The sequence below is a fragment of the Arachis hypogaea genome, chromosome 6 (genome assembly GCF_003086295.3).
Source record: "Arachis hypogaea cultivar Tifrunner chromosome 6, arahy.Tifrunner.gnm2.J5K5, whole genome shotgun sequence".
NCBI lineage: Eukaryota > Viridiplantae > Streptophyta > Magnoliopsida > Fabales > Fabaceae > Arachis > Arachis hypogaea.
Genome location: NC_092041.1, coordinates 117,551,470 through 117,573,888, shown reverse-complemented (window position 1 = coordinate 117,573,888; position 22,419 = coordinate 117,551,470). Strand labels below are relative to the sequence as shown.

The 22,419-nt window shown below is 31.9% G+C and overlaps 3 protein-coding genes across 4 annotated transcripts; 2 read left to right on the top strand and 1 right to left on the bottom strand.

The window, feature by feature from the left end:
- The first annotated feature begins 1,051 nt into the window (after window positions 1–1,051).
- LOC112756183 (LEAF RUST 10 DISEASE-RESISTANCE LOCUS RECEPTOR-LIKE PROTEIN KINASE-like 2.1) lies at window positions 1,052–5,577 on the top strand. Of its 2 annotated transcripts, XM_025804650.3 has the most exons (4): window positions 1,052–1,936; window positions 3,074–3,106; window positions 3,808–3,831; window positions 4,149–5,577. In XM_025804650.3, exons 1-4 carry the CDS (start codon window positions 1,087–1,089, stop codon window positions 5,408–5,410), a joined length of 2,169 nt encoding a protein of 722 aa, XP_025660435.1. In that variant the 5' UTR covers window positions 1,052–1,086; the 3' UTR covers window positions 5,411–5,577. The 2 variants fall into 2 exon arrangements, with proteins under 2 accessions (XP_025660435.1, XP_072054539.1); XM_072198438.1 differs by lacking the exon at window positions 3,808–3,831.
- Window positions 5,578–5,820: 243 nt separating this feature from the next.
- Window positions 5,821–8,657, bottom strand: LOC112756186 (large ribosomal subunit protein eL19y-like). Its single transcript, XM_025804652.3, has 5 exons — window positions 8,465–8,657; window positions 7,686–7,808; window positions 6,490–6,803; window positions 6,133–6,197; window positions 5,821–6,042 (listed from the first exon to the last, which is right to left on the bottom strand). Exons 1-5 carry the CDS (start codon window positions 8,574–8,576, stop codon window positions 6,018–6,020), a joined length of 639 nt encoding a protein of 212 aa, XP_025660437.1. The 5' UTR covers window positions 8,577–8,657; the 3' UTR covers window positions 5,821–6,017.
- A 5,885-nt stretch (window positions 8,658–14,542) lies between these two features.
- LOC112756182 (heptahelical transmembrane protein 4-like) lies at window positions 14,543–16,216 on the top strand. The gene has a single exon (XM_025804649.3). The coding sequence runs from the start codon at window positions 14,801–14,803 to the stop codon at window positions 15,980–15,982; it is 1,182 nt and encodes a 393-aa protein (XP_025660434.1). The 5' UTR covers window positions 14,543–14,800; the 3' UTR covers window positions 15,983–16,216.
- The last annotated feature ends 6,203 nt before the right edge of the window (window positions 16,217–22,419 follow it).

Sequence of the window (22,419 nt, the reverse complement as noted above, 5' to 3'; positions counted from 1 at the left end):
TAATATATCAATTCGAACTCTACATGCCTTCAATTTACCGGTATCTTATTCTGTCTCATAAAAAAAAGCAATATTCAATAATTTGATGATATATTGAGGATTGTAATAATTTGGTATTTATAGATCACTGGTTAGATTTAGCTTAATAGTTAACGGCTTTTTATATGAATAAAAAGTTCTTGATTCGATACGCACCCTAGCGCGCGCGCGCACACACACACATATATATAGGGTGTAGGTTGGTCGGATAAATTGAGTCTCAACCCACATTCTATCCGACTAGTAGATCAATTCGCTATGTGTTCAATCCTATACCAACGGATTGAGTTGACAACTCTATTTGACCGAATTGAAAAAAATTAAGTACTTACGGATAGATTACTGCTATCATCCCTATGAAGTGAGAGTTGAAAATCGGTCGGATTTTAATTCAATTTGGCAGTCAGACAACAGTTTCAAAACGGTTTTTAAAATAACGGTTTTGTATGTTGGACCAAACAAAAAGTACTTTCCGTTCTTAGTCAGATTAGTCCTATAGTCGATCCGATCTGATTTTCAAAACATTAATTTATACATAAATACATAATAATTAAATTTTTATATGAAAATAATATTTTTATTTAAAATTTATTATTAAAAAATGCTTGATATATTTTTTAATAATGTTGGATAATCAATTTTTTAACTCATATCAGTTAATTCTTTAAAAATTATTTTATTTATTTAAAATTTAAAATTTAAAATTAACAAATATTAGTTAACTAAAATGAGTTCTTCGTACAATTTTTTTATGGTATATCCGTGACAAACTAAAAATTAATTTGGTGTATGTACACCACAAATTCATTTAAGAGTTTGTCTTTTCCCAATTTGCTATTAAGCAGCTTATTATTTAATATTTAATTATTTATTACCCTTTTTAGCATGGTGACTTGCTGAGTGATCACAAAAGTCTACCAATGCAAGTCAATAGCATTGACAAATGGAAAGACAGTTTTGCCCTCAACAGAGTATGGACGGGATGTTTTGATTTAGCTTATAACATAACAAGAGTTTTCAGTTTTCATCATCAATCATCAATCAATCATGATCATGAAAAGAGGGGAAGGCTTCTCCTGCTCACTCTTAAACTACTTGCTCCTAATTACCATAGTTGCATCCGCCGCCGTGGGTCATAACAGAAGATGTGCTCCATCTGCGTGCGGCAAAGTTACCAACATAACGCATCCTTTCCGGCTGAAGGATGACCCAGAATATTGTGGCGATCGGAGGTATGAGCTGGCTTGCGAGAATAACATCGCGGTGCTAGCTTTGTTCCCGGGGAAAAACTACCATGTTCAATCAATAAATTACAATAACTACACAATCCGACTCGTAGATCCCGGGATCTTAGAGGATGATTGTTCCACCCTTCCTAACTATTCCATATCCAATTCCTATTTGACGAATGAAGATGCAAGGGAACCATATGAAGACAATCAAAAGCGAGAGAGTGCTTTAGATAATGGCATGTCCAGATCCTTAACAGTATTCTGTAACGTGGTTTTCTTGGAGTGCAGCAATCCGGTGAGGGACGATCCACGATACGTGGACACTGCACCTTGCGTTAAACAAGGCCGCAATTTTTATGCTGTTTTTGGATACATGTGGGTGCATGAATTAAAAGATGATTGCAGTGTGAAGCTGGTTGCTGCCACATCATCCTTTCCTGCTCCACCGAGATGGCCATATGATCAATCATTCTTGAGATGCGGCCAAAACTATTCATACACTGAGATTCATAGGATGCTCAGTTATGGATTTGAGGTTTCGTGGCTACCTGGTGTTTGTGAGTGTGGACCGAGGAGGTCTTGCATAATTGACGAAACCGCTCGAAGTGGTATCTCATGTTACGGCGGCGAAAACTGTTACACTCCAATTCTGATGGCCGAATGTGGTAAGAAAACCAAAACCAATAATACTATTTAATGATTTTATGAACATATATATCATAACAAAAATAAAATAACATGTAGAAATATATATATATATATATATATATATATATATATATATATAAAACTTTTTTATCACTAAAACATATACTCTTTCACAGTCAAAACTCAAAACACACATTTTTTTTTTATTGTATATCTTTATTACAAATACCAAGAGAGTGTTTGGTTTTGAAAATAAGACAAATAAAATATTGAACATAACACAAAAATGATAAAAACATAAAAATTAATATTTTTATATTTTATTTAGTGACGACCTGAATATAATATAGAACAAATAATAAAAAATCTAATTTAGTTTTATTTTTTAGTCACATATTTTAGAATAAAAATAAAGTAATAAAAATATAATTATAAAAATTTGATAGTAATAGTAAAAAAAATAAAAAAAAAATAAGTTGTGTCTCTGTTTATTATCTCTGTGTCATTCTTATAAAAAAATATAAAATGTATATTAATTCAGTGTCAGTGTCTTAGAATATAATATTTTTATTTATATTTTATTTATCAAATATAATTTTGTGTTTTTATATTTATGTCTCAGTATCTTATCCTTATAAATAAATGCAGTCTAAAAATTAACATTTTTTAATATTATAGATTAATATTAGAAAATTTTCTTTTTTTTTTTTGTTAATATTGATAGATTATTAAAAATACTGAGCCTCTAGCCCTACTTTATTTTTATTCCACAGATAAACACAACTTATATATATACATATAAAATGTATAGATCTATAAGCTTATTTGTAAATACTCTTTATTAAATAAAAATTATTACATTATTTTTTATTAATTAATTAAATAAATTTTAACTTTTTATTATATATTATATTTTATATCAATATTTTAAAATTAAAATTTAAAATTCAAGAATTCGAAATTAAGAACTATGCTAAAATTTAAAATTTAGTGCAATATAATTTTTTCCCATAAAATTAGTTTCATATGAATTTCATTTAAATATATTACTAATAATACGGTGGTAAACCACATACAGCGGCACGAAATAATTTGTAGTATTATTTTTGCTATCTTCAATACTCTATAGCTAATTTGTTTCTACTGTCATTTAGGAAAGGTGTCGAAGCTCCAAATAATCGCAGAAGGTATGAACTTTTATCCCTTATTAAGGCGAGTTTAGTGTGCGAAGGAAATTTTTTTTTTTTTCATGAATCAAATTTATATGTGGAACTATTTATAAATATAATTTAGTTCAAGGAATATTGTTCAACTCATTGTTTTTAACTGAGTTTACTTTTCTATTTTTATCTTATACCATTGCACTTATTTTATTTTTCCCTAGAGATCACCTGTTGTATTATTATTATTATTATTATTATTATTATTATTATTATTATTATTATTATTATTATTATTATTTGGCCTGTTAGTTGAATGAATCAATTCTTTGCATACATTACCATCAATATATCACAATGACACAAAAAATCAGCTACCAATCAACTATAAAGATTTGATTATTTTATTATAAAAAGTATAATTATTTTGGTGATAAATTATTTTATTAAAAATGTATAATATAACATGTATAATATACAGTAATACAATTAATTTAGTAGTTAATTTTGTACATTATTGATAAAGCATTTTGGCATTAGGATGGCTACCCAATTTCTCATCTTTCAACAATATTAAGATAATGCAAAGTAAGGAATATATAATCGCAAGCTCCCAATAATGTCATCGCACCTTTTGCTTTGTGTCTAGTTTGAGTGCTTTTCTACGACTTGCATCCTTTTGAAACGTTTCTCCATGTCTTATGATTTATTCCACTAATTCTTTGCAGATTACGCGTATGGAATTTTGAAAGGTAGATTCTTATTCCTCAGCAAATATTTTCAGTTGCATGGTGTGATTTCCATATCTATCGAGTCCTATGTCACTAAGAAGACATTATTAGGGTGCCACAAAACATATACAATATCTTTTAGAGACTAAATAATTTGCTATTTTTTCAATATTTTTAAGAGATAAATTGGTGGTTTTTCTTATGTCAATTAAATATTTATGTAAACTATTTTACCATTATTGAATATCAAATTACATTCTTTGTATCCCATGTTCAACTTTTATACTCTCGTTAACAACAAACATATTTAAATTGATTGATACTTTTATATTACACAGGACTTCGAAAAGTAGTAGGAAAAGATGGTGGTGATACCTTCTATAAAGCAGATGTATTAGCTATTATTAAGCTAGGAGTTTTCACGGGACGGGTTATGGTGCCATACATGGTCGTCAAATTCATATCAGGTCTCGTGTTTTTCTTCATAATGTTGATCTACATAAGCCAAAGAAGACATGCATCAATTTATGAAAATATTGAGGAATTTTTGCAAGGGAACAAACTCATTCCAATAAGATATTCATATAAAGAGATAAAGCAGATGACAAGAGATTTTAAGGAAAAATTGGGAGAAGGAGGATTTGGCTCAGTATACAAGGGAAAGTTACGAAGTGGACCCTTTGTAGCCATAAAAATGTTGGGTAAAGCCAAGGGTAATGGTCAAGATTTCATCAGTGAAGTTGCTACAATTGGTAGAATACATCATGCCAATGTAGTAAGATTGGTTGGATTTTGTGTAGAGGGTTCAAAACGCGCTCTTGTATACGAATTTATGTCGAATGGTTCTCTAGATAAATTTATCTTCTCCAAAGTGGATAGTGTATCATTGACTTACCAGGAACTTTTTGAAATATCTCTTGGAGTGGCTCGTGGTATAGCTTATCTGCATGAAGGTTGTGACATGCAAATTTTGCATTTTGATATCAAGCCTCACAACATTCTTCTTGACGAGAACTTCATTCCTAAGGTCTCAGACTTTGGTCTTGCAAAGCTTAATCCTCTGGATAACAGTATTGTTTCTTTGAAAACAGCAAGAGGAACCCTTGGTTACATGGCCCCAGAATTGTTCTATAAAAATATTGGTGCAATATCTTACAAGGCTGATGTCTATAGCTTTGGAATGCTTTTGATGGAAATGGCAAGTCAAAGAAGAAACTCGAATCCAAACGCAGAGCATTCAAGCCAATTTTACTTTCCATTTTGGATATATGATCAATTGGCTCAGAAAAGTGATGAGATAAAGGTGGAAATTTTGATGCATGAAGAAACAAGCGAATTAGCAAAAAAGATGTTTACAACTGCGCTGTGGTGTATACAATTGAAGCCAAGTGATCGTCCTTCAATGAATAAAGTAGTGGAAATGTTAGAAGGAGAAGCTGCAAATATTGAAATGCCTCCAAAGCCTTCATATTATCCAAATGATATTATCCACGGAGATTCTGAGATTAACTCAGGAGAAGCTACTTCAAATAATTCTTCTGGCTCTTCGGGTTTTGAGGAGGAAATTGCAACTAACCCTCTGTTAATGTTTTCTGGATGATGACTAATGCAATTTGCTTTTTATGATCTTGTTTCTTATTATGTTAAGCAAAAGGGCAAGTATAACAAGTGTGGTATTTTTCTATATTGTATTTATATTTATATTTACGTGTTGTGTACGCTTTTGTTTATTGAAACCAGTTGAATGACAATTTGATCATTTCTTTATGAGCACGCGTGTATTAATATTATTATTTTGATAAAATAAGTTAAATATAATCTTTGTTTAGTTTTAACTCAATAATATATACAATGGTTAGAGAATGCAAAATAGTTAATATGACCAATTCTTGCATGTTTCCTTATGTTCCCCTAATTTAAGGCTGAAATTTGTTGATCACATAAACTCTGCAAATTATTTTTGGGTTAATTTTATGTTATGGGGCGAGATTGGTAGCACGCAGGTGAATCTTAATATCAGAAGGAGAAACATAAATAATAAAAAACAAACTAATAATTCAAAATACGAAACAAATGTTATAGAACTTACAAAACCAAAACTGCCAAAAATGAACTCACATCAAAACTAGTATAGTAGACTGAATGATTATGTTTAGAACCATTACAGATTCACCATCCTCCTTCTAGTTTACTGGAAACGATGATTGTTACTTCTTGGATTTCTTTGGTGCTCTGCATAAAAGATATACAATTGACCATTAAACAAGAAAAACACCATACACAAATTGCAACTATGACATAAACATAAACTGTAATACTCACTGGGCAGGCTGGGGTGCTGTAGCAGGTGGAGCACTAGGTGCTGCTGTCACCTTCTCTCTAGGACCCTAAACATTTCAAACACATAACACAAGTGTGATAATTTTAGATATAACTTAGGAGAACACACAAAACAGTTAAGTGTTAGAGAAATGTTTTGTATATTAGGTTGTACACCAGGGTAACACGCATCTCTCCTCCATTGGATGGGGTGTAGAACTTAACAGGTCTCACATGTTACCAGTTGGAGGAGTGAAGTGTGTCGACTTGATGTACAAGAAGAATGAGTACAAATTATACATCTCTAAGTATTCCCATGTGCAAGGATTACGAGATTATAAACCCGTGAATGGAACTCACTTGGGCCAGACGTTCCTCCCTTCGAGCAGATTTCCTTTCCCTGCTAGCCTTGTTCTTTGCGCGCTTGGCCTCGAACTGATCAGACAAAGTCTTTTCTCTAGCCTTCTCAGCCTTGGATTTGTGGATGCTCTCCATCAAAACTCTCTTGTTCTTGAAAACATTACCCTTCACCTTCATGTACATATCATGGTACATGTGCTTGTCGATCTTCTTTGATTCCCTGTACTTACGAAGCAATCGCCTTAGAACACGCATCCTCCTCATCCAAAGTACTTTGGTGGGGAGCCTTGCCTCCCTTGTACCCTTACGCTTACCTGATAGTATTGAAGTAAGCATTGTAATTCGCAAATGATGACCAGGACCAAAATGCAAATTCATTTTATGCCCAGCTAACAAAGCTCCACATGTATTTAGTGGCTATAACTTATCTGCAAACCTATCTAGCAGAAGTATTACAAACTTCTTTTCAATCGATAAGCAGCTCTGTAAAGCATGACTTACAAAAGGAGTGAAAAATTAAGGTTCAATATCACTTAGTGGCTTATCTAAAGAGTGATATTGTGTTGAATAACATCTTTGAAAATCCCCTGGGAGGCTTAGAATTGATTTTGGGAGGAAGTAAAATTGATTTAGTAAATTCCAATACTGTTTGGTTTCTAACTCTCAAGATCAAATTCTTGTTCTATAATAGATTTTGGGCAAACTGAAAACATTTTTTTTATTTTCTGACAGTTACTTTAACAACTATGATCAAACATAAAACAGTTTAACTAAATAAATTCTACCATAAATAATTCAACCTACAATTAGTTCCAAACAAGTAGAATCGAACACAAAACAAACTAACTTCTCAGTTATTATGCTTCAAGTGGCGAACGACCAATAGTACCATGGCCATATTTTGTGAATATGCATCAGCTACAAACTACTAGAATTTAATCCATCCCAATATTGAATTATAAGATCAATTATTTTCACATTGAGAAATGCTGTGTACTCATCTTTGCCTCATAAACGCACCTAACATATAACCCCCAAGACCGAATGAAGGTTCGGACTCGGGTTGAAATATGGAATTAGATCTCACAAGTCACACCTCATCAAATGGTGAGGATTTGTAATGTTGGCTCAGTGTACAAAGCAAAGATAAGCACAGATGGCATATCTCTTTTGCATTTAAGTATAACAAAAATTACCGTATCCGGAGTGGCGACCCTTCCGCTTGGCTTCCTTCATCCTGCGAGCCCGGGAGCGTGAGTGAATCTTGGTTGGCTTCCTGATGATAAATCCATCCTTAACCAACTTTCGAATGTTTTGGCCTACGAACAAAGCACCCACCAAGCTAAGTAACGGACAATGTTTTGTTGTCCAATAGAGTATATCAAAATAAGTGTCTCAAATTTGATTGATGTACTTTATATTACCCTTAAAAGTATAATTTTGAAGCTAGAAAGTGCTATCTATGACCATTAACCAGTAATAATGTTCACTAAAAGTCTTGGATTAGCAACCTCCGTCGACAATACCTTGAAGGGTTTAGGGTTTAGTTTTTTTGGGAGGAAATGTCACTAAGTAATGCTAAATGCCTAAATGGACAAACACCAAACCGTATTACTACTAGGTACAGAAAAAAACACACCACATTCAGATATCAGATCCAACTGAAAACACAAATCAAAACTTTGAAAAGAAAAAAAAAATCTTGCGGTGTTAAAATAAAGTGAAAATTTTAATGAAACTTGAACAAACTATTTTTTTAAGATAAAGGAGCTCGCTAACTGTTTCTCTCACAGGAAACTAATTATTTTCTTCTTCTTCTTTTCTTTATTTTATTTTCTGTTTCCTCAGAGCTTAGCTAAAGGAACACAGGCTTTTGTTTTTCATTTTGATAGCATCGACATTTCTTCGATCCTAATCTGGCTAAACGGAGCTGAAAATGTTGATAACAATAAACTGGAAGAGAGAGAGAGCATACGAGAATTGGCCATGGAGATTTCGTTGACTTCATTGGGATCAAGCCACACTTTTCCTCTTCCACACTTGAGAACGCTCGCCGCCAATCGCTTCTGCAGCTTCAGCGACACCATTTTCTCCCTTCTCAGTTCTCTCTCTCCCTCTCTCTCTATCGCGAAGTGCTATATATGTGTCTGCTTCAAATGGCAACCCTCATTTCTGTTAATGGGCCGGTCCTCACTTATAGGCCCAATGTGAAGTTTTAGTATTTGGGCTCACCTCTATCACAAGTTCATCATAATATTGAAAGTATAACAAGTTGGGCTGCTGGCCCTTCTTGCACCAAAAACAAAAGGAACACTCTGTCAAAATTAGGAGAAAAAAAATGACCAAAAAAAAAGGATAAGTTAGAGAATTCCAATATCCAGTGTACTGTGTATGTCTCAAGTTTTGTAGCGAATTCTATAAAATATTTCTCAAAACTTTCATTCTTCTAGATAATCTTGAAACTTCATTTTTTTTTTTTTTTGGTATTGTCATTTTGTTTTTATTTCGGGGTTGTGGATAGAAATTAATGTGCTTGCCATTTGTTTAAAGCCCATTCATTTCAGCTTGGTGTGAAAGCAAATCCTTTCAAGACATTTGTACATTTGGATATTCGTATTCATAAAGATCAGAATATATAATACTTGATTTAGAAATATTTTAAATTGTTTTTTTTCCTACATTTAAAAATTGTATACAATTTAAAAAAAAAATGAATAATTTTTAATACATGATTTAATTTAGAAACATTTGGCACTTTATTTAATAAAAAGAGTTCTATTTCAGTATTTTGGTCTTTGGATTCAAGTGTTAATCAATTAATATTAGTTAACTTTCCTCAAATTATTCTTTTACCGTAAATTTGAAATTTTAAATCTTAAAACTTAAATACAAAACTTTAATCCTAAATCTTTAATCTTTCAGAAAATAAAAGTTAAAAACATAATTTTACAATAAAAAATAAATTAATATTTGAGAACAACTTATTTTTTTCCATTTCTTAGTCCCTTCTGGCCATCAACATCACAGCTTGAATAGCTTAGGGCATGAAATTTTTTTCATGGTGCGGTGAGCGTGGAAAGCAATCAAGCTGTAAATTTAGTTACCAATTTTGCCATTTTTTTTTCTTTTCCTAATTTTTCTTTCGAGATTTTCTTTTCCCTTTTCTTACCTCTTCCTTTAGACTCACCCAATAGAGTTTGATGAGAGGCTATTTCACAAGATTCTTTCTTGTTTGAACATAGCTGTTCCGATCAACGAGTTAGAAGGAAGAAGATCTGGATCCCCATTATTCTGTGATTCATTGATTTCTCAACAATGGCTGACAATCAGAGCAACGCAGTACAGATGGATGTAAACGCACTAGCCAATCTCCTCCATCAACTCACTACTCTTCAGTCTCAGATTTCGAAGAACAACACAAGTCCAATTCAAGATCAATCAAGCCCTTATTTTATCCATCCGGGAGAAAATTCAGGTACACCGATTATTTCAATCGTGTTAACACCTAACAATTATGATAGTTGGAGTCATGCTATGATTAGAGCTCAAAGAACAAATTGAAATTTATTGATGGTACCATAAGAAAACCTGAGAATAATAATGTTGAATATGAGGCATGGGAAAGATGCAACAATTTGATTGTTTCTTGGATCAATCTTTCATTAAGTCCTGGAATTCGTGATAGTGTTATGTGGAACAATGTTGCTATTGATTTGTGGGAGGAACTTAAGCACAGGTACTACCAAGGGGACAGGTTCAGAATTGCAGAACTCCAAGAGGAACTTTTTGCCATCAAGCAAGGTGATCTGACCATCACTGATTATTACACAAGGCTCAAACAGATATGGGAGGAGCTCAACAATTTCAGATCCATTCCAAACTGTGTCGGATGTGCAGAGTCATGCTCTTGCGGACTATCAAAAATAAGAGAATACAGAGATGAAGATCAAGTAGTCAGACTTTTGAGAGGATTGAACGAACAATACTCTACCGTCAGATCACAAATCATGCTCATGTCACCCCTACCAGACCTAAACACAGTATTTTCTATGCTAACACAGCAAGAGAGACAGTTGACCAACATGGACAACAATAAAATTTTGTTCAATTCCACTCAAAATACAACTACATCACAAGTGCTCAATTCATCATCTAATAGAGGCAGAGGAAGAGGGCGAGGGAGATCAAGTCAAGGTGGTAGAGGGCGTGGAGCTAAGATAGTATGCTCTTATTGCAACAAACTTGGCCACACAGAAGATGTGTGCTATAAGAAACATGGGTACCCCTCCCATTTCCAGCAGCGGCAGCAACATCCCACCACAATTGCTAATGTACTCAATGATAAACACCCCCAGCTCAATTGCCTCCAAGAGAACATTGGAATGTCAAGCTCTGAATTCACTCCAGAACAAAAATTTGCCTTGTTGGAGCTGATCAAAGGCAAAAGTGTGCAGCAACAACCTCATAATGCAAATCAGGTTAATTCTATTCAGACCTCCACTCCAGATAAAATCATTGTATTACAATTTAATACAAGAATTATGAGTATTATAACTCCAAAATCTGCACTATGGGTCATTGACTCTGGTGCGACAGATCATGTGACTTTTGACTTAAAAGATTTTGCAAGTTTTCAAAATATTGCTCCAATAAATGTGATATTGCCAAATGGAACCAAAACTGTGAGCACCATTGTTGGCACAATCATATTTTCTAAAAAATTTTTTCTCAAAAATGTTTTGTACATTCCCTCCTTTGATTTCAAATTGATTTCTGTGTCAAAATTAACCTCAAATTTACATTGTCAAATGTTAATCAATGATAAGTGTTGTGAGATACAGGATCAATCCACATCGAAGATGATTGGCATTGCTAAGTGCGGAGATGGGCTATATACAATGAGTAGAGAAATAGAATACTTTCACCTTCAATCCCCTTCAATAAAGCAAGCTTCATTGGCAGCAGCTTCTACCACTACTCATAACATAGCATCTTCACAAACTGAGCATAACAAGATTTGGCATCTTAGATTAGGACATATACCTATGCATAGACTAATTTTAATGAAAAAAGATTATCCTTTTATAGATTGCACTGCTTCAACATTTCCTTGTGACTCATGTCATTTTGCAAAACAAAAGAAGCTATCTTTTGATCTTAGCACAACTGAAATAAAGAATTGTTTTGATTTAGTTCATATGGATATCTGGGTCCCATTTCTGTCCCTTCCAATGAAGGACATAGATATTTTTTGACTGTGGTGGATGGCAAGAGTAGATTTACTTGGACTTTTTTTATGAAAACAAAATCTGAGGCATCACAATTGGTTATTAACTTTGTAAATTTTGTCAAAGTACAATTTGAAAAACAAATTAAGTGTATAAGAACTGACAAGGGACCATAATTCACTCTAAAGTCCTATTTTGCATCAATTGGCATTCTACACCAAACTTCTTGTGTAGAAACACCAGAGCAAAATGGAATTGTAGAGAGAAAACACCAGCACATTTTAGGTGTTGCTCGAGCACTGTTATTTCAATCAGGAATTCCACTTTGTTTTTGGCAATACGCAGTTGCTCACGCTATTCACCTAATTAATAGGCTGCCCAGTATTAAATTGGATAATGTCAGTCCTTATAAGGTTTTGTATGGCACATTACCCAATCTTTCAGATTTAAGAGTATTTGGTTCTCTTGCATATGCCTCCACGTTAACAAATTCAAGAACAAAATTGGACCCAAGAGCTAGAAAAGCAGCATTTCTCGGTTTCAAATTTGGAACAAAGGGTTTTCGACTTATTGATTTGAAGTCAAAAGAAATTTTCATATCTAGAAATGTAACTTTCTATGAAACTCATTTTCCATTTTCACATTCCACAAGCACTGAAATTATGACACCCACTCTTCTTCCACAATGCATTGACATTTTTCAATATGATACACCATCCACACATCATTTGCCATCACCTACACATACCACACTCACAGATTCAACTGTAGATCTCTCAAGCTCAATGCATTCACCTATTTCCTCACATACCATTGCACCCACTAGCACCCCACACACCAACACTGTACCTGCATCACAAAATTACATCATCCCGCATGACTGCATCACTAGAAAATCTGAAAGGGTCAAGAGATCGCCTGCTTATTTGAAGGACTACCATTGTATGATAACCCACACAACGCATCCTAGCAATTTTGCCAACTCTAACACTTTATATCCTATCTCACAATATTTATCATATGATAAACTAAACCCAGAATATAAGTCTCTTTCTCTAGCTATCACCTCAAATTCAGAACCTAGCACCTATGAGGAAGCGGCTGCACATGAATGCTGGAGAAAGGCAATACAAGCTGAATTAGCAGCTCTGGATAAGAATAGAACTTGGTGTCTCACTGAACTCCCAAAAGGCAAGAAGGCTGTGGGTTGCAAATGGATTTTTCGGGTAAAATTCAATCCCGATGGCACCATAGAAAGGCACAAAGCCAGGCTAGTTGCAAAAGGATTCACTCAAGTGCAAGGAGTGGATTATGGTGATACATTTAGTCCAGTTGTCAAAATGACTACTCTACGAGTAATATTGGCATTGGCAGCGGCAAAGAAATGGCATTTGAAACAGCTGGACGTCAACACTGCTTTCCTTCATGGAGATTTGGACAAGGAAGTTTACATGCAGATACCACTCGGTTTGGATGTGTCACAACCAGGTTTGGTCTGCAAATTACAAAAGTCTCTATATGGACTTAAGCAAGCTAGCAGGCAATGGAATATTAAGCTCACTCAGACTCTTGTTGATGCTGGTTATAAGCAGTTTTTTGATGATCATTCTCTCTTCATCAAGAAATCTTCTGAAGGCTTCACTGCCATCCTAGTATATGTGGATGATTTGGTTTTAACCGGTGATAACATTGGTGAAATCAATTCCATCAAGCAGATTTTAGATGACAAGTTTAAAATAAAAGACCTTGGTGATCTCAAGTACTTCTTGGGAATGGAAGTCGCACGCTCCAACTCGGGAATTCACATTTATCAACGGAAGTATGCCATGGACCTTCTCAAGGATTTTGGTTATCTGGATTGCAAGCCTCTCTCCACTCCATTTGATTATAGTCAGAAACTCTCGAAGGAGTCGGGTACCATTTTACCAGACAACACTACTTACAGACAACTCATTGGCCGACTCCTTTACCTCACAAACACTAGACCTGATATCTCCTATGCTGTGGGGCGTTTGAGTCAGTTTTTGGACTGTGCAACCACCTCTCACCTGCAGGCTGCTTTCCGTGTGCTCCGATACTTAAAAGGTAGACCTGCAACTGGTTTATTCTTCTCCTCTACTTCTGATATGCATCTCACCGGATTTGCCGATGCTGACTGGGCTACCTGTGCGGATACTCGTCGCTCTGTTTCTGGTTATTGCTTCATGCTTGGAAGCTCTCTTGTCAGTTGGAAGAGTAAGAAACAAACCACTGTTGCCAAGTCTTCTGCAGAAGCTGAATACAGATCTCTTGCAGCTGCCACTTGTGAAGCTAGCTGGTTGTCTTTCTTAATGGATTTTCTTGGTCTGCCGCTTCAAAAATCTATCACCCTATTCTGTGACAACCAGTCAGCTATTCATATTGCCAACAATCCCATCTTCCATGAAAGAACCAAACACATTGAAGTAGACTGCCACATTGTTCGTGAAAAACATCTGTCTGGTCTCATTCATCTTATGCCAGTTCGGTCCCAAGACCAACTTGCTGATTTTCTTACCAAAGCTCTACCACCGGGTTCCTTCTCTACTAATGTTTCCAAGCTAGGATTGTTAGATTTATACAATTCTAGCTTGCGGGAGGGTGTTACCTAGATTATTTTTTTTATTTGTATTTTTTTATATAGTAGGAGTACATAAGGAGTACATAGTATATAAGGGGTTATAACTCAAATATTTTTTAAGGGATTTTTCATTCTTTTCAAAATGAGAACAACTTATTCTTTTCCATCTCTTAGTCCCTTCTGGCCATCAACTTATTCTGATGTCGATGGCAGAGGCTAGAAGCGTGGCCTCCAAAATCGTGCGTCCATAGGGACTGCTGATTGCACCACAACAATACAAACAAACCACAATTGAAATACCCGCGAAGCCAAGGCAAAAGGGAAATTGGGTAGTTGGCATCTCCGCATCTCATCCAAGAATCTTCTTGTTAACGTCAAAATATCCCCGGCCCCCTTTCTTCTCAATTCTTCTCATTCGTCCTCGCCTTCCCCTTCTTAATAATCTCATAATTGTTTTAATTGTGAGGGCAAGGGGATCACGGGTATGGGTGGTGAAGACGAAGCGGTTGAGTCGGTTAGCGGTGGTTGTTCACGGGCAGGGAAAAGGAGGAGGCTATGGAAGAAGATGAAGTCCCAGCTGGTGGAGTACCACGCTCTACCTAGTTACTTGAGGGACAACGAGTACATCCTCCGCCATTACCGCCCCGAATGGCCTATGAAGCAGGTCCTTCTCAGCATCTTCACCATCCACAATGAAACTCTCAATGTTTGGACGCATCTGATTGGATTTTTCATATTTCTGGCATTGACCATATACACTGCCATGAAAGTTCCAAAGGTTGTAGATCTTAATACACTGCAGCATTTTCCCGACCTGCACAAATTACAAGCAGAGCTTCTCACTTGCCTCCCTTCCATGCCTGATTTTCACAAGATCAGGGACGAGTTAAGGACTACGTTGCCCTCAATGGATATGCTTCCGTCAATCTCAAGTTGGCATGTAAAAGAACTTCTGTATAATTGTTTGCCGGAAAGATTTTTCAGTGCCAATCATACCGATTCTTGTGTTCTGCATAGTGTAAAGGAGGACCTGGCAAACATTATAGCACCACTGATGATTAGACCAATTACAAGGTGGCCTTTTTTCGCATTTTTAGGAGGGGCAATGTTTTGCTTGCTAGCTAGCAGTGTCTGCCATCTACTCTCTTGCCACTCCGAGCGCATATCTTACATTATGCTCAGGCTCGACTATGCTGGCATTGCAGCCCTGATATCTACCTCATTCTATCCCCCAGTATATTACTCTTTTATGTGTTATCCATTCTTCTGCAACCTTTACTTGGGATTCATTACCATATTGGGAATCGCCACTATCTTAGTTTCTCTCCTTCCAGTCTTTCAAAGTCCAGAATTCCGCACCATCCGGGCATCCCTCTTCTTTGGCATGGGTTTGTCTGGTGCAGGACCTATACTGCACAAGCTGTATTTGTTCTGGGGCGAGCCTGAGGTATTCCATACAACAGGTTATGAGCTTCTGATGGGTGCTTTCTATGGCGTTGGAGCACTGATCTATGTCACCAGGATTCCGGAACGGTGGATGCCTGGGAAATTTGACATTGCTGGACACAGTCACCAGTTGTTTCATATATTCGTCGTGGTTGGGGCGTATACTCATTATCGTGCTGGATTGGTTTATCTCAGGTGGCGTGACCTTAGGGGTTGCTGATTTTGTGAACCATAAAGGAATCAGTCATTGATTGCTCATTTTGTTGTATAATCTGCAGCTGTATGCTAATTTTACATCTCGAGCTGGTCTAAATTTGTGATTCCAGTTTGGGATGTTTATGCGTCACTTAGTACACAGGACATATGTATAGATTTAGAATCCTCATGCAAGTAAGTAAGCAATAAAAATTTCATGTGTATCGTACATGATTAGAAACAAAAAAAAATATTTGAGTTATAACCCCTTATATATTATGTACTCCTTATGTACTTCTACTATATAAAAAAATACAAATAAAAAAAATAATCTAGGTAACAATATTGATTAATTAAAAATAATTTCTTATACTATTATTCATTGGAATGTGGTGGTTCTAATAAAACTGAGTTAAGAAACTCACCAACTTCAAGTAATTAGGCGGCGCTACAAATTACAAATTAAAGATCTGGTGGGGTTTGCTTCATTTCAAATATTCTTGTGAACTTATTAGATCAGAAATTCAATAATAAACTAAGATCAGAGTTTCAGAAGGTGGTTGTAGTAGTACTAGTACAATACCTCAGTAGGTTATTAAGGTCGGTTTCTATGGACAAATATGGCACTAGAAATTTGACACATTACTAAATGTTCATCTGAAAAATACAATCATTATATGAGTACATAAGAGATTCCATCATTATATACTTATATAGTACCACGGATCACGTGGCCTTCACATGCTAGCTTGAGATTTTAAATCTTAATAATTAATAGTGGTGCCTAGCTTTTGCTTCATAGAAGGTTAAAGGTTTGGACTTTTGATGAATGGTTTAACAAATTCGATGGACATCTGAATTCAGTAGTATTTAAAGTAAATTAAATGTGTGTTTGGAATTTGGATACTATCAAGGTGTAAGCAAATATTTTTTTTAGGGAAATTAAGTGTGTTTGATAATTTTAAGCAAAATAAAAATATTAGAATTTTGTTTTTAAAAGTTATAATTTTCATCTTTTTAAATAATATTTTTTACTTTAAAAAAAATATATTTTAATCTAATAAATAAAAATAATTTTATATTATTATACTTAAACATAATTGAAAATTTTAAAAAAATTATATTAAATATCTAAACATCACATTACTTTTTTTTTTAAATTCATCCAAACAAACTTTAATTAAATTATTATTTAATCAATTTTTAGAATCATAAAAACTAACGATGATTAATCTAACAATTTAGTGGGTAGGTTTCTTCATATTTTATTTAAACTTAGGTTTTTGTACTTAACTTATATATATCTCCCTTTTCAATTTTTTTTTAAATAATTATTTCTAACTTTAGTACTTTGCTACAAAGAAAAATAAACTTAAACCCTAAAAATGGCTTTGAGTTAGATCGGCCTTCCAAGATAAATCAGTATGTGCGAAAATTGATTATTAATTCAGAGATTCCGATTACATATTATCAAGAAAATTATAATATATAATACGGAATAAAGAATAAACAAAAAGGCAATGATTGAAACTAAAAAAATTAAAATAGAAAAATAGGTTAAAATTAAATATAAAAAATATTTTATTTTTTTATTTAATTTTTTGATATAATAATAAAAAATAAACTCCTCAATTTAATTTTTCCATACATAATTTAAAATTTGAATAAAAAAACTCACTCAATTTAATTTTTCTGTACGATAGATATAATAATTTTAGAAATATTTATAATTTTTTATTAAATTAAAATAAAAAATTCTAAATTTATTAATTAAATAAATAAAATTAAAATATATAAAATTAAATTAAATATTTAAAAATATAAATTAATAACTATTAATTAATACTTAAATTCTTTCTATAGCAAACATCTGAAACATGTAATACATTTAATAAAGAAAAGTGGGAACCGATGTAATATGTGAATGATGAGAATAGAAAACATTAACCATCAACTTTTCCCTTTAATTTGTTTTGTATATGATCATTTCAGCCTTTAAAGTGGGACACAAATTGATGATTATGATTGTATGCAAAGTGTTCCTTTATAGATAAACTCAAACTCTTTATTTCATCCTTTTTATTGTCTTAATTCTCTTTACTTCATTGTGGGGTTAAGATCTTTAGATTCTACAAAAGTTTACACAAGAGGATAAGAGTAGAAACAAAAGTTATATGGTGATGTATGTATATGATGAAACCTTGTTAGTTTGTCATGGATAATAGTAATGTAAAGATGATACATTGGATAGTGCTTAATTTTTTTTTTAATTTATCCAAAACAATACATTACAATTATTTGATGATGAAATCATCATATGATGAAGAAATTGATATAACAAGCTTTATTTGATTACTTTGTGTTGTGTATTAATCATTTCCCTCACTAATAAGTGATGGATCACTTTGTGAGTGATGTATGTGCTAATATTTTAAATAAATTAGAAGAACTAATTTAATTTATTGATGCAATATCTATTCTCATAACATACATGGGACAAGATTAGATATTTTCTAGAGGAGTAAATAGTTATTTTTATATTTAAAAAATTTTGTTTTTATTAAAATAGACTCCAATATTTATTGTTGATAAAATAAATCTTAAAAAATATATACTAGCTATTTGACAAAATAATCTTAATATTAACTCTTCATTATAGATATTAATAAAAATGTCTAAATAGCATATTAAGTATTTACCTAAAAGATTAGAGTGATATATATAAAATTGATTACATTTTAACCTGAAAAAAATTCTAAGCCCCAAATTAAGTAGTTGGTGAGAAAAAAGAATTTTTATTAATAAAAAATGACACTTCTATATGCGAGAACAACTATGAGAGCTGCACTAAAAAATAGAAAAAATCATTTGATAAACTCTGCTTTGACCGTTAGAAAATGATGATGCTAAAATTGAATATTCAGTCCAAATCTAGACATTAGTTTTTTCCTTGTCCTTTTTAATAGGTATGTATGTCATTTAAATGAAACTCATTGAAATATAGTTTGTGATTCTTCTTATTTGTTGAAACTTTTCTATTTCTTTTTTTTTCTATTTTGATAGAAATTGAGAATGGAATGTAGATATTTTGTGTTGGGTTGATGAAGTGAAAAAAAAAAAGATTAAAAAATTAAGCTGAATGTTGAAAGGAGCAAAGAGATGAAAATCTTGGACAATAAATCTGCGTTTATTTAGAAACACGGGACACTAAGATATAAAATCGTGTTTGACAATTAAAATATAAACAATAATATTATGTCTAGAAATACTGAAATTAGTATATTATGTGTTTATCCTGATAGAAAAAACATAAAAATACTAACAAGTTAATTTATTTTTTTATTTTTTTATTATTCTTGTTAATTTTTTATAATTATATATTTTTTTAAATTTTTTGAATGAAACAAAATGAAAATAAATTAAATTTTTATAATTTATTTTAATTTATTATTAAATAAAATATAAAAATACTAATTTTTGTGTCTCTAGTTTTTATATCTTATTCTTAATGTTTTATATTGTTAAGTTCTCAAAACTATATATAGCCTACAAAAATTATAAGACACATATAACTATGAGATCATCTGTGATAGAAGAATACATAGAAAAGATAAAGACTTTGTTATTGGTGCTTGTAATCGGGATAACTTTGGTTATATTTATGAGCATATTGTCATTATTTAAGTAGTGGTAGTATTGTTATTGCTATATGATAGTAAAAATTAGTAGTAGAATGCTATTTTTAGGTGTGCTAAATGTTAAAAGTGTATCTAAAATAAATATGTATTTTCTAAATATTAGGTGAATGTAATAACGACGATCTATTGTGAGATGAGATTTTTACTGAGTTAATGAAGGTCAACTGAAATGTTAAAAGTGTGAAATAAAGATTTTGAGTTTAATAATCTCTTATATATAAAAAATAATATTGTAATATCATATCTAATTCTTTAGATAAATATTTAATGTGCCATTTATTACGACTTGATTTAAATGTCACGCGGGTCGACTCGATTTGTAGGTCATTCGTCCCGAACGGTCGGGTGCGAGATGCTCAATCTTCGACCCAGACATGTGTCCTTGACAGCTCTTTACTACAGCTATATGAGAAAGTTTTGAGGAAGGTGGGTCTGTTATTACGAGACCCACTTCTGACACGGTATATAAAGGGAGACTCCTACTCTTTTTCCACGGTAAGTCACATATATCACTTTATTCTTATCTCTCGTCTGTATTCCAATTGACTAGAGCGTCGAAATGTCTTTGCAGGCAACACCCCCCTCTCCACACGAAAAACTCGGGACGTCGACTACTCCAAATTCAGCTCTGCAACCCAGAATCAGGCCGTACCCCTCCTTTTCAATCCGAAGATCTCTCCGAACCGTCTGATACTTGGTCTACTGAACACCATCTAAATATTTCTATTAACGTTTAGAGTGAAAAATTAACGTCAAAATTATTTTATTAAACGGTGCTTATTTTTTAAAGTTTATTTTATCAAAAATAAATATTGGAGTTTATTTTGATAAAAACAGAACTTTTTTTGTATCAAAATAATTATTTATTCTCGTTAGAGTTAAAAAAAAAACACTTAAAAAAAATTAAGTGAAAACAAAATTATGAAACATAGGGCGAGTGTGGTAGTAAAGATTTGGTTGTTTAGTGAAAGAGGAAAGAATGAAGAGAATGAAACAGTAAAGAGATGATAAGAGAAGAGAAGAAAACAAGTTGGAGTGAGTTGGCAAATGAGATGAAAGCAATTTTACGTTTAACTCTGAACACCTCGAACACTGCACATTCCACGCCTTCCAACCTCACACCCCATACTCCCCCCATTAAATTCCAAACATAAAAACAACAAAAACGTTAAACTCAAAAAAAAAAAAGTTTTATATATTTATATAATTTTATTATTATGTACTTTAAAAATACATATTAAAATTATTAGTAATAAAAAATTTTAAATTTTATATTTTAATAACTATACAATAAATACATTAAAAAACTTAATTTTATATTTTTTAATTAATAATTTTATTTTAAGTCCTCAATTTTAAATTTTTTATAATATAATTTTTATGTTAAAATTTTTTACCCTCAAAAAATCTTTTCAAACTCCGCTAATGTTTAAACACATGCTTGCAAACCTCCATATATATATATATTATATATAAATTGATAGTAAAAAAATTTAAATTAGTTATTTTAATTTTTTAATAAATTTTTATTCTATAGAAATTATTGAATATTATTCTTATTTGATAAATTGATTTTTTGTTATTTTGAATCTAATTTATCTTAAAATATATTTTTTGAGATCAAATTATTTTATAATAAAATTTATTAAAAATTTATTTATCTAACATATATGTTAAAAATGTGATTAAAGCCAATAGAAAAATCAATCCATTCAATAAGGGTAATTATAAAAAAAAATAGAGAATAAAAATTTATTAAAAATTAAAGTGTACAATCTAAAATGTTTGGTGACCAATTTGAATTTTTACTTTATATATTTATTGAAAAAAGATTCTTTAAAATAAAAAAATGTAACAAAGTAAAATACTAATTACTATTAAATTTAGAAGTTTTATTATGTTTGAGTTTCACACTTTTATTTAAAAATAATTAGTCTTTTCTTTTATCAATTAACTCAGTTTAGAAGAGTTAAATTTATATATTTGTTAATTTATTTTAGAACATATTGAATTCCCACATTTTAAAATATATCACTTTAATATATAAAAGTTTATGTCCATATACATATATAGTAATACATTACAATTTTGAAAATAAAAATATGTAGCATTTAATTTTTATACATTATTAATGAAAAGTTAAATTTGTTTCCATATACTACTACATTATCATTTGGTCAAAGATAACATTTTTAAACAGTACATAAAATATGCAAGCGTTAAGTCTTCATCTACTGAGTGTTTTTTCTCCCACTCCTTCCTTCTACTTTTCCTGAACTCTACTCTTTCTAAAGTCTAAACACACTTAATACATTAGAATATAGCATTATTTAAAATAAATTAAAATAGAAGAAAATTCTTCTAAATATAATCAATATATACAATTATAAAATACATTTTATTTTGCATTGTTTCATCTTTTATATTTGATATATTTTTAATAAGTAATGATATGTTATAATCAACTAATCAAATATATTATGAATTTAATTTTGATACATTAATAAGATAAAATATTTTACACAATAGTATAATTATAATTTTTTTATAATTATTTATATAATTAATATAAAGAATAATTATTTTTATTAATATGACATTATGCGATTGAATGTACGTGTAAAACGATTTTATACTTATCTTGCATTAAAATTAAATTCATATATTATTATCTTTTTATTTTTTTAAAAAAAACATCAATTAAATATCATCTAAGAAAACCGTTATTCACTTATAAGTGTTATACTTTCTTTATTTTAATAGT

Excerpts from the sequence above, each read along its gene's own strand:
- LOC112756183 (XM_025804650.3), top strand. The coding sequence starts at position 1,087 with ATGATCATGAAAAGAGGGGAAGGCTTCTCCTGCTCACTCTTAAACTAC. Across the intron at positions 1,937-3,073 it reads AATTCTGATGGCCGAATGTG|GAAAGGTGTCGAAGCTCCAA; the intron begins GTAAGAAAACCA and ends ACTGTCATTTAG. Across the intron at positions 3,107-3,807 it reads GCTCCAAATAATCGCAGAAG|ATTACGCGTATGGAATTTTG; the intron begins GTATGAACTTTT and ends AATTCTTTGCAG.
- LOC112756186 (XM_025804652.3), bottom strand. The coding sequence starts at position 8,576 with ATGGTGTCGCTGAAGCTGCAGAAGCGATTGGCGGCGAGCGTTCTCAAG. Across the intron at positions 7,809-8,464 it reads AATCTCCATGGCCAATTCTC|GCCAAAACATTCGAAAGTTG; the intron begins GTATGCTCTCTC and ends CTTTGTTCGTAG. Across the intron at positions 6,804-7,685 it reads GGGTCGCCACTCCGGATACG|GTAAGCGTAAGGGTACAAGG; the intron begins GTAATTTTTGTT and ends CAATACTATCAG.
- LOC112756182 (XM_025804649.3), top strand. The coding sequence starts at position 14,801 with ATGGGTGGTGAAGACGAAGCGGTTGAGTCGGTTAGCGGTGGTTGTTCA.